Below are 12,419 nucleotides of genomic sequence, written 5' to 3' on the forward strand. Positions count from 1 at the left end.
ACCTTGGATCCCTCATTTATAAACTGGTGTAATGATGTTCCTATCCATAGGGCTATTAAAAGCATCAAATGAGGTTGCAGATGTGAAAATACTTACAAAAGTAAAGGGTGACATACACAGGCAACATGTGCTATGATCACCATTATGACCATTATTAGTCTTAATTTCTCCCTATTGTCTCCACTGTTTCACTAGGATCTATTTATAGAAGATAAGATGATGATGTCCTATTAGGAAGTAATGATTTTTCTTCTCACTTTCTCAATAAATTAAACAATTATATTTCAACTTAAAGAGCATTTAAAGGTTTTCCCAAACATTTCATTCACATAGGTAATCACAGATCTTCAATGGTACTGTTTGAATTTGAAGTTTCTAAGGGGTTTTCTCAATGGATATGCTTAACTAGAACGATAAATATAAAATCATCAAAAGTGATTAAAATATGTGATGGTATCATTTCCTATAAAGTACAGTTGAATTATAGACACTGAATAATATTCTCAGTATTATCATGAACGAGGTAAGATAAGAAAATGGAGGCTTACATATGGCTACTTGTGGAGTCAAGTGAAGAGAAGGCATAATCCTTTACGTGTAGAAGATATAGGTACTGTCAGATTAATGACTAAAATGGTGATTATTTATTCTGTATTTTAAACTAAAAAAATTTTTAATGTTTATTTATTTTGAAAGAGAGAGAGAAACAGAGTGCGAGCAGGAAAGGGGTAGACAGAAAGGGAGACACAGAATCTGAAGCAGGCTCCAGGCTCTGAGCTGTCAGCGCAGAGCCCGACATAAGGGCTTGAACTCATGTGGACTGGAGATCATGACCCGAGCCCAAGTTGGAAGCTTAGCCAATTGAGCCACCCAGCTGCCCCGGTGATTATTTATTCTATTCACCTTGCTTCTCTGAGAAACTTGATCTCCCTAGGGGAAAGTATGCTTTCCAGCAGTCTGCCACTTTATTGCTCCAATGTAAATATCCAGGGGGAATGAAAAAAAGCTGAACGTGTCAAGACATTACTTTTCAAAAATTTATACAGTTGCATCAAGGCCTGATTAAATTTGTCAATCTCACATAAACCCAATCAGATTTAAAAAAAAAAATGTCTTGCATAGGTACAGGGAAAAATTAGGTCATCCTTATAGTTTGCTTTAGAAAGAAAAACACAATGTAAATATAAAATATAGGCTTTTCATAAAATGCATGGAATATTTAATCGTTACCAGAATACACTAGAGGGTATAAGAGAAACAATCTGTGCACTTGTATTCAAAAATCAATTTACTAAAATTTTAGACAATAGATTACATCACTTTTCTCTACCACTTTGCCAAAGTTAATCCCTTTACTTGAGCTCCTCATTGTATTTTTGTCAGTGGCTACAGCTCCATATTTAATGCTTCCTCTTTCTCTCAGTTCACCTGTCCTGAATTTCAAGAAATTTTCCTTGAACCTAATTCTCCCTAAAGCAGCTTTACTCCTCCCTCCCCCTTTAATTTATGGACTTTGAAGGAGATGCCTACATTTGTTGATACCTCGACTTTCAATTCACTCCTCAACCCACTGGGCTTCTAATTCTGTTATCCTCACTCGGCTGTCAACACAAACCTAGCAATTACAGAAAGTAACTGGTTCTTCTCATTTCTTCTCCTCATCCTCCAGAGAGTTGTTTCTGCTCTCTGTCCTTGTCCTTTCACTATAGCCTTGTTTCCCTTAGAGTTTTATCCTCATAATGTAAGAGCCAAATTCATCTTCCATTATTTGCCATTACATTGTCTACTCTCCATCCTGTGTTCCTTATGTCAACATCACCACTCATTTACTTGTTCAGGATGAAAACTTCAGCATTCTTTTTGACTCTCTATCCACTGGCTGTCCCCCAACACACACACATGCATGCACGCACGCGTGCTATTTTGTAATCCTCCTGCCTCTGAACCAACTTCGTCATGCCACCCCCACTTTCTTGACTGAGCCTGCATCATACTTAACCTACTTTGTTTCTACGAATTTCAGCATGATCTACTTCCCTGTGGTCACTTCACCCTATATAGTCACTTAACAATAGAGTAATCAGAAGCAATAAAAAGAATATAAGTGTGTTGAATCTCACCTAAAAACTCTCAGGTCCCATAGACTGTATTCACATCTTCTTTCCCTTCTGCCACATTTCACTATTCACATCAACCAGATTGTTATTTTTTAATGGAGCCATGATTTTTCTATGTCTAACATTATGCAAATATTACCTCCATTAGCCTGGCTTTCCCTAACTGTCAAAAGGTCCTTCCCTTCTCTCTGCTCCCACAATTTTGTGAATGCGTCAAGGATGATGCTGACCATATTTTATTTTACTGGTCTAAAATGTCAACCCTCCCACTATCTGCAGATTGGCAGCTTTGAATACACTATATTTGCTCAATAAGTATTTTTCTGATGGGTGAATGAGTAAACAAATGTCTTGAATTTCAAATATGAGAAAATGGGACAAAAATATCATAGAAATAGGGTCATTGGGAAAAGGAAGTTGTTTTGGCATGTCTACATTTTACAATGAATTAATGACAGATATGTATTAATCATGAGGGTAACAGTTGAACAAGAAAGCATAAATTTCCAGAAGGCAATAGTGGTATAGACCTAGAGCTCACTTGTTAATAATGAACATGTACTAATTAAGGACTATCAGGTACAGCTGAATAACAAAGTACACATTTCCAGAAAACATGTAAGGGCTAGAGATCTTGAGCTCAACTGAGATTGCAGGGCCAGAGATACTGAGAAGTCATCCGATGAAAGCTGATAGTTGAACCCATATACAAAAGAGTTTTCCAAAGCACAGACCACAGGTCAGGAGCTATACTTTGGGGAAGTATGTTGCAGTGTGATAAAAGATGTTGGTGAAGAAGACGTCTGTGAGCAGGAGGGAAGAGAGGACCCAAGAGTGATGAAGGCCAGGGGATGAGACACGCCTTGTGTTTCCTCTAATAACTGGTGTCTTCCTTCCACTCTGTGGGTGACTGACAAATATTACTTAAATAAATGTATTTTCTGAGGTCAATATGAACGGAAGATAGATTTCAGAATACTGAGGCAATATAGCATGGTAAGGAAACGCAGATCTGTGGGATAGGGGCAGAAGGATAGGGAGACCTAGAACTTACTGAAAAAGTTTCATTGCCAAAAGGGCAGAGAAAAACAAAAGGAAACTGAATATTTATGGAAAGATGGTGCAGACCTATGCATAAAGGTAGGTGGCTCACAAGGACACACATTAGGGCTTACATGCTATCTTTTCCAGTAATTATTAGATCTGAGACCTGTCATTCCATAAGGTTATTAGTTAACTGGGGTCAAGAACCCTGTCTTATAGTTTTCTTGTATATCCTGCAGTGCTTCAAACAAAGACAGCTACTAAATAGGAGTTTAATAATTCAGTATTTGAATCAAAATAATTGCAGTTTAGGGGTGACTGAGTAGCTCAGTCAGTTAAGCATCCAACTCTTGATCTCGGCTCAGGTCATGATCTCACAGTTTGTGAGTTTGAGTCTCTGTACTGACAGCATGAAGCCTGCTTAGGATTCTCTCTCTTTCTCACCCCTCTCTCTCTGCCCCTTCCCTGCTCATACACATATGTCCTCTCTCTCTCTCTCTGAAAATAAATAAACTTAAAAAAATGATTGCAGTTTAGTTGGAAAGAATGCAGTATTATCATCTAACAACTATTAATAAAATGGCAACCGGAACGATACTTGTGAAAAATGGGTAAAGCACAATTTCACTTCTAGGACCTCACTTAGACCTATAAGGGTACCTTGATAATCTGTTACCATGCCAGGAATGTCACTGAACCCTCACAGACTCCATATCATCTAATTCCTGTACAAGAAATTGCAACCTGTATTGAGTTTTTGAGATAGTGTCATGAAAGATGGTGAGTGTTACTGGATAAATCTCCAGATGCAGAGGAGGAAATCGACTCTATACAGAGGCAGAATTACAAATGACAGCACAAGTCCTATTTAGAAACCTCCAGAAATTAGAAAACTAATGAACACTACAGTAAACACAAAAATGGAATGTTCTGAGAAAATGAGCTAATGACGTATATGATCTGCAAATGTGCTTATCAGTTTTAACCATTTTCCAAGCTGTGCAGTGTCTTAAATGATATTCAGATCTGTCTGATGTTTTCAGCGCTTGCCTCTGGTGATTAATATTCCAAAAATGGTTTAATTTTAGGGGCTCCTGGGTGGCTCAGTCTGTTAAGCATCTGACTTCGGCTCAGATTATGATTTCACTGCTCTTGAGTTCGAGCCCTGCATTGGTCTCTATGCTGACAGCTCGCAGCCTGCAGTCTGGAGTCAGCTGCAGATTCTGTCTCCATCTCTCTCCCCTACTCTCTCTCTCTCTCTCTCTCAAATATAAATAAACATTAATTTTTTAAATGGTTTAATTTTAGCAAAGCCCTCCCAAGATCTCTCCAATGATATGGCAGACCAGTGCAAACATCCGTATGGTACATCAACTGGGGTATGTTAAAAGTGCTATTCATTCTAATATCTCAAGATTCTCAAACTGAGTTTAAAGCACTTTGAAATATTATGAATGTTCATGTGGCTAGGTAGCTAAAAGTCAGTTTCTACATGAATATAAGCTAATGTTTTAAGTATAAATGTTTCCATTTAAATTCTATTTCTCACTTTTCTCAGACAATGTATTCTCTGGGAAAATAAATGTTTCTTTTCAAGAGTGACAGGGTACTCAAGTTAAATCAACAATTTATTTCCAGCTTGTATAATTTTACTCACTGTTCTTTCTAACATAGAGAATGATGCAGTTGAACAAATGTCATTGGTTTTATTAGATCATCAACTGACCAAATAAATGTACTTGATTTCCTATAGAAGTTCCCTCTGCCCTTTGTTCATCATTATACTTACATATCACTGGCAATGGAGGAGTTCCGGGACATAGACTTTGGAGACAGGTCATAATCGCTGTCGGATCGATACAGAAAGGACTCCCGACGTTGACTGTGGACGAAGTTTGCTTGGAGAATTAGCCCAGATCCCGGGCTGGTCATGGGATCCAAGGGACTCCGTCCCGCAGATGTGCCATTGTCCACATCAAAACTGTGAAAGAAGGAGAGGAATAACACTGCCATGAACACTTGCATGTTGATATGGTGGTAAAGGGAGATTCTGGTTTAGGAAGTGACAGTGGGAACATTCACAGCTGATTCCAACTGTTAAAAATGATAACATTAAAAAACACAAAGGTTAAAAAAAAATAATACACTGACTTCATATTATTGTCTTCCTTAAGTTTTGGGTACTTTTGTTAACTGACCAGACACAAGACACAGGTCTCTGTAAACTAAAGTTAAAAAGCCATTCTACTAAGAATAGTTCTACTAAGTTTCTTTTAGGAAAAGAAGAAATACACAGTAATTCTCTAACTACTTGGGTTCAATTCAACAAGTTCCCATTATATTGCCTAATACCACTGCTTCCCCAAGCCTGGGCTTTCTCTCCCTCCTGCCTATGCCCATCCAGTCACAAATTTCTGCTGTATCCACTTCCCTCCATCCCCAATGCCAACATATTAAGTTCAGGATTTCACCAACTCTCACCTACATTATTGTAACAGACTTTAAGTTAGTCTCTTGAATCCATTTTCCACTCTGTACCATGAGTGAGTCTTCTTAAAGTATAAATCTGACCATGATTTTTGTCAGTTCAAAACCTTTTAATAGCTCACTCTTGTCCTCAGGGTAAAGTCCAAATTTCTTGGCTAGAATGACAGAGTTTTAACTATCCACTTTCAGTCAACCATTTGATTGAATCAATGCAATCAACCATTTTCTCAATCTCAACATGCAACCCTCTTCCATCAGGCACTTTATGTTCCACTCACTTAACCATCACATCCTTGTCTCAGGCCATCACTACCTAATCTCCTGCTCCCCTGACTACTCTACTCAACATTCCAGTCCCCTGCCTCCTTGTTACTATTCATCGAGGACTTAACATTTACCTTAAAGGCTGCCCTGATGCCCCACACCCTTATGACATGCCTTCCTCTGTACTCTCAAGGCATCTTTCCACTCCCTATTGGTAGCATTTACAATGAACTGAAAATGCTTACCAACTGGTCTCCATTCCTAGACTGTGAGCTCCCTGAGAATGGAAACTCTGAGTGTTCCTAGCACTTCACATGGCACTTCAGAAACCTTTTCTAAGTGGTTTGAATGGATGATTGAATAAATGGAAGGCACTGTGCTTGGCAATACAGATTTCAGATTTGGGAAAAGACAGAGCTACAAATTTACAGTTCTTGACCTCACAGTCCTTACAATATACATAAAATTTCCACAAAGAACTCTTCTAGTCAAATACCAAGCGGTATTAAAGTCAAGTCTTAGGTGTTCTTATGAGAAGAGGGTAATAGTTCAGATAACCCAGTAAATATGTAGTGTAAAAAATTGTTGAATGAATAAACAAATGAATCAAGTTTAGCTACTATCAATCTTTTTCCCATTACAAATTTCACCCCAACTATTAACTACCTAATTTAAAAACATTTAAAAAAAACATTCTTCTACTTTCTCTATTGGAGTTATTAATAAATAGTGTCATCACCCAAAAATTAGAGGCCAAAGTGGAAGATCAGCAAGGGTCTTGATGTTTCATGAATCATCTATGTATTGATGACTAAATAAGAATCATTTGACTCAAAATCAATCTAACTAGTAAAAAAAGAAAAGAAAAGAAAAAACTCATAATCTAGCATGGACATTCATAAACAAGTTTTCCAATCTGAATTTTTTAAGAATTGAATCACTGTATGGGGCACTCAGTCATTTGAGTGTTTGGCTTCTGCTCAGGTAATGATCTTGCAGTTCATTAGTTCGAGCCCTGCATCGGGTTCTCTGCTATCAGCACAGAGCCTTCTCAGATCCTCTGTTCCCTGCTGTCTCTGCACCTCCCCACTTGCACTCTCTCTCCTCTCAAAAATAAATAAACATTAAAAAAAAAGAATGGCATCACTCTATAGATGTATTTATTTGGTCATAAAAGACAATGAGAGGTTGAGTTGAAAAGACTCATTTAATAGACAAAGATAACAGCTTCTAGAAAAGTTAATGGCCAAAGCTAACTAGATTTGATCATCCACTGTTCCTGAAGCTCTTCCAGCTCTAACGAATAATTATGTAAACCATAAATGTATGTTGGCAACTGTGACATGCAAACAGGGGACATCTGTTTCACCTGAACAATGCCTTCATGCATGTGGGACTTTGGGCAATCCTGAGGAAGGCCAGAAGGGGAAGGGATCTACAGTTATGAGAGACTTATTCAGGATCTCTGGCAAGCTCTTCTTGGCTATGCTTAAATAAATAAGTGCTTATTAAGCACCTATTATAAGCACACTGAGATACAAAAATAAAGGTGATGAGATTAATTCAAGTTGGGTTGAATCCAGACTTCTGAGAAGTTTTCATACAATAGTAGTATTTAAAGAGGGCTTTTGAAGGCATTCAGTATTCAGCTGAGAGACACTAAAGTCCTTTGAAAAGGGGAGATTTCTGCTCTGGGGACACTGTTATGGCAGCTCTTCAGCATGAGAAAGACCTAATGTGAACACATAAGAAAACATGTTGATTTCTTTTCAGTATCAAGATGATCATACTGTTTTAAAAAGTAAAATATATTTTCCTGCTATGCATAAACAGAAATATAAGAGATATAGGAATGTTATTTTTGGTTTGGTTTTTCTCAGTTCAACTGTGTAATACCATTATAATCCCCCAAATCTGTAAACTTATGAATTTATTATTATAATTTTTCCAATTAAGTTAAGCAACTTAAATAAATTTTTCACTCTAAGTTTAGGGAAAAACAGTGCTAAGTATATTGACATATTTGATATTATTGATATTATTGATAATAATGTTATTTATTAAAACCAAGAATTTATTCATAGTTCATAAAATGCTTGATAATGGGATATTTTAGTTTTGTTATTTTTCTTTGTAAGTTGTAATATAACAATTTGTCCACTAGATGGAGATCATTGCCTGAAAGAACATTGTAAATAAAGGCCCAAACTATTTTTAAACTCAGGAAAACAATCCCTTAACTATTACCTAAAAATTAAACCTCACAATCTATAGGAAGTGATTACTAAAAATCGATAAAATTATATTAACTAGTAAATATTAGTATAGCTTTACAGATTAGGAATGATCTAAGAAACGATCACTGATGTTTTATTATTTACTCTTAAAACCAAAAAAAAAAAAAAAACAGAGAAGCTCTTTTGTTAAAAAATTAGAATTAAGGAGCTTCCTTAAGAGAAGTGATGTTTGGGACAAATCAAGGCAATACTGCTTCACCCAATGAGTAGTAAATTAACTGAGAGTTAATTTAGTCTGAAAATATAGATGGGCTCAAACAAGCTACTTATTTTTGAAGCATAACTTTATAAACAGTGCCTAATCATTGTATTATTAATAAAACAAGAAGGTGATAAGGGTTAAGCCTATCCTTAGACACTGGAACCAAAGAGATCAGCTGTGAACTTCCTAAGCACATTCTTTGGCAAACACTTTCATATAATGAATCCTCTTTTGACTCACTGCCAAAAAAATGGAGTCCAAGCAAAAAGATTAGCAGAAGCTTGGGAAAGTAAGTGAAGAATTGGGGAGGGTAATAATGATGATGGTGATACTAGTAATCCTAATGATGATAACAACAATAAAATTTTGGAACACTTTCCATGAGACAGACATTGTGCTCTGTACCCTATATACATTATCTCATCAAATCCCCACAATAACCCTTTGAAGTAGGCTCTCTATTTTCCACTTGACCAATGAGTAATCTGAGTTACTGAGATTAAGTAATGTGTTCAACGCCATACAGTTTGTACAGGGTTTTATTTTTTGTTTTTTTAAGATTTGCTTATTTTGAGAGACAGAGAATAAGCAGGGGAGGAACAGAGAGGGGGGGGACAGAGGATCTGAAGAGGGCTCTGTACTGACAGCACAGAGCCTGATGTGGGGCTCAAACCCACAAACTGTGAGATCATGACCTGAGTCGAGGTCAGACGCTTTAACCGACTGAGCCACCCAGGCGCCCCTGGAAGTGGGTTTTAAACTTAAGCTGTCTGATTCCAGAGCCCAGGAGAATGGTCCCTGTGTGCATGTCTCTACTGCAAAGCCTCCTATTATCCATTACAAAAGTATAAGAATTTCTCTGGGCTTTCTCACATGGATGGAACTTCAAACGCTAACTCTTTGAAAGTATCATTTATACACAAGTATCTTTAACTTACAGATCTGGCATGTCAAGGCTAATTCCGAGACTCTGCCTTTATAAGTCTCCAAATTTTGGAATTTGCCACATTTCCTATTTTTCCAATTTTGAATACAACAGTAAGGCGTTAAAGAGTCTATGCTGTAGCCCATTTGGTGATATCTTTATAAGTTTGAGAGTTCATTTGGAATAAGGAGAGTCAGTGGGTCTGCAGAGGGTCTTAGCAAATGGAACTAAGTGAGGCACACTGTTATTCCACATGTTAGCTGTCCTTCATGCAGTTCAAGGATGCATACATCCCCTAAGGGAGTTGGCTTTTACCCAGAAGGCATCTGTGGAGAAGCACCGATGTGGTTGTGGAGGGCCCCCTGTGGGGGGGGTGGTAATGATCAGAGCCTGTTGCAATCAGAACTGTTAAAGGCCACGTGTACTAGCACTACTCAGGACCATTCACTTCACAGGCCCGTCCCTATCTAAGGAATACACTCCACACAAAAACCAAACAGATGACAAACTGAGCACCCGGCCAAACTCCTCGCCATCTCTCCACATTGCACCATGTCAGTGGAATTACTGGCTACTTGTCCTGACCCACCTTCCCTGCAGCTTCCTCCGCTATTCCTATGATTTGTGTCTACTGACCCTGTAATTATTTGTCTGCTTGGAGTCATTTCCCATTCTTTGGCCTCATGCTAGACCCAGCTTCTGGTTTAAACATTTTGTATCTCTTCTTGACCATTATGTGGGCTCTCCCGCGAGCCACGGTCCTGCTATTGTCCTGGGTAAAGAGCTCATCTCAGGTAGGGACCTTTCATCCCCAGTGTGGAGCCCAAAGAAGGTGTGACACATGAGGACTCCAGGGGAGCAGCTGCTGGATGCCCCTATCAACAGATGTCCCATTATCAAAGCATCTGTGAAGAGCTCCCAAGGGAAGACTCTGGAGAGAACATAGCAACTGCTGAAAGCTGTAGGCTGGTGGGAACCCTGGACGCCTCCACTGATGCCAGGAACATCTGAGAGCTGCCTGTGTCACTGTGTATTAAGAACACTGGCCTGTTGACAGTAACGATCTTATCGCTCCCTGTCCTGGAGTAGGGAAGACACCAAAAATGTTCCTGTTAAAACGTTACACTTGGGAGATAGAAAAAGTGGGTTAAATTTCAAATCTTGGACCTCCCGCTTTCTAGTCGTATGTTCTCGGGTAAGTTACTGTACATCTTTAAGCCTCCATTTCTGATAAGGATAATTGCAGTGCCTAGCTCCAGGGCCACTAAAGGGATTAGAAGAGAAAATGTTTGGAAAGCACTTAGCGCCCTGCCAGGCAGCTAGTACATTCCCAGTATTTAGCGGCTATTGTCATCTTTATTGTTATTGCCCTTTAGCTTTGAGGGGGCCTCTCCATCTAGGTCATTCTCTGTACCTGCATACACTGCTTTGGGAAGAATCTAAAGGGAAAGAAGAGAGAGAATGGAGTGTTGGCCATCCAAGCCAATTGAATCAACCCTGGTGAGCAGTGAGGTGAGAGACGCTGGAGCCAGATTGCTCTTACAATTTTAGCGGCTTTTATGTCTCCACCCAACTCCATAATTCCAGTGTGATAACCTCTGGGGAGAGGGTGGAGACAGCTGATTTTTCTTGAGATATTCCTCACTGAGGAGAAAGAACCATTTCCTGCTAGGAACTGTGCAGGGCACGGAGGTCCCAACAACCTGGGTGGGGATCTAGCTGAATATGATGAGAATGTAATGAGCAGAAACAGTTCCTCAGACCTGAGGTCTCCAGCCACTGGGTGTACCTCGGGGACCTCAACTCACAAGTGCATGGCTGTTTTTTTCTTATACCCGACCCTCCCGTGTACACAGTAGTCCATGCTGTTGGCTATACAATGGAAGTCATTTTGGTGGTTTGCCATTCAGAGGGGAGGTGCTTGGTTCACCCACAGGCTTAAAATAAGTGTAATCAGAGTTGGATAATTCATTTAAAATATTTTTTCTCTTTATAATAAATATTTTACCCACTGTTATTAAATACCACGAGGCTATGAAACCTGTTTCTAATTAATGCCAGTGGTATTTCCCATTCAAGATTTCTCTGCAAGTCAAACAGCTTCCCTGGAGTAAAGACAACAGTGCTTCTGAAAAGTCCCCATTTTAATATTTCTTTAGTTCAGATTACCTATAGAAACGAGACTATGGAATAAAGCATTTTACAGGGATATGCACAAATGGCATTCTCTTCCAATCAATCAAAAACTGCATATCAAATTTAAAGAGGACACCCTGAGAGGACAGGGTATTTAGCCAGTCTGGCAGATTATACAAATGATGGTGGGCATTTTTGGCATGCATCATACTTATGTTTGCATGGAGGATCAGCATTTAAGAACAGGAACATTTTACCCTTTGTTTTCACAGATAATTCTTTATAAACAAAAGCCCGGCACGAAGGCAAAAGGTGTATGCTTGTTTATGAGGGAAAATATCAATTCATCTCCAGAAACACACGTCACTTGTGTGTGACTTGTCAACAGCACTCTCAAGTGACACAGGACAACAAGAAGATTCTGGGTGAAAATGACAGTGCACGTCCAATGTGTGGACTGGAAGCCAGAAGGGGCAAGCTGGATGGGAGGGAGCAGGTTTGTGCCAAATGAGATGCCCAAAGGCACGTTTTTCAGGAAAACGTGTGTTAGCTCTAAAAATTTAAAAGTGCAAACCCAGAATTGTTTTACTTGAGGTTTCTAATTTTTCAACGGTCATGGTAAAGGAGTCTCTTCTTAAATGACATTCTGCTTGGCAAACCATCCCGAGTGGGTCCCAACATGAGCACGCCATCGTGAGCCAGCGGCCAACCATGCAGCCGCTGACTGAGGCCCGTGTTTGCAGCATAACAAACAGTCCAAGTCATAAACGTGTATTTAACCCGAATATATGCTGAAAACGGGATGTGTCTGTTTTCACAGTTGTTGATGGCCCTTAATTTATGTAAACCAGTCATTCAGGCCTCTCCGTGAGAATAAAACAAGCAAGCAAGCTAGCCTTTCCCGTGTAACCTGTTCTCATTTGTGGGTCTCAAACTAAGAGAACGGA

At 39.0% G+C, this 12,419-nt stretch overlaps 1 protein-coding gene across 1 annotated transcript in view; it reads right to left on the bottom strand.

Annotated features, from left to right (window-relative positions):
- The window catches only part of LOC124517405 (cAMP-specific 3',5'-cyclic phosphodiesterase 4D-like), a 545,211-nt gene that overhangs the window by 43,466 nt on the left and 489,326 nt on the right, over positions 1-12,419 (bottom strand). Inside the window, exon 2 of the mRNA XM_047086845.1 lies at positions 4,951-5,142. Coding sequence (XP_046942801.1) covers positions 4,951-5,142 — 192 coding nt within the window. The remainder of the gene's footprint in view (positions 1-4,950; positions 5,143-12,419) is intronic.

The sequence above is a fragment of the Lynx rufus genome, unplaced genomic scaffold (genome assembly GCF_022079265.1).
Source record: "Lynx rufus isolate CCGP_SWC_20201006 ecotype Redwood Valley unplaced genomic scaffold, mLynRuf1.p SCAF_1, whole genome shotgun sequence".
Lineage (NCBI taxonomy): Eukaryota > Metazoa > Chordata > Mammalia > Carnivora > Felidae > Lynx > Lynx rufus.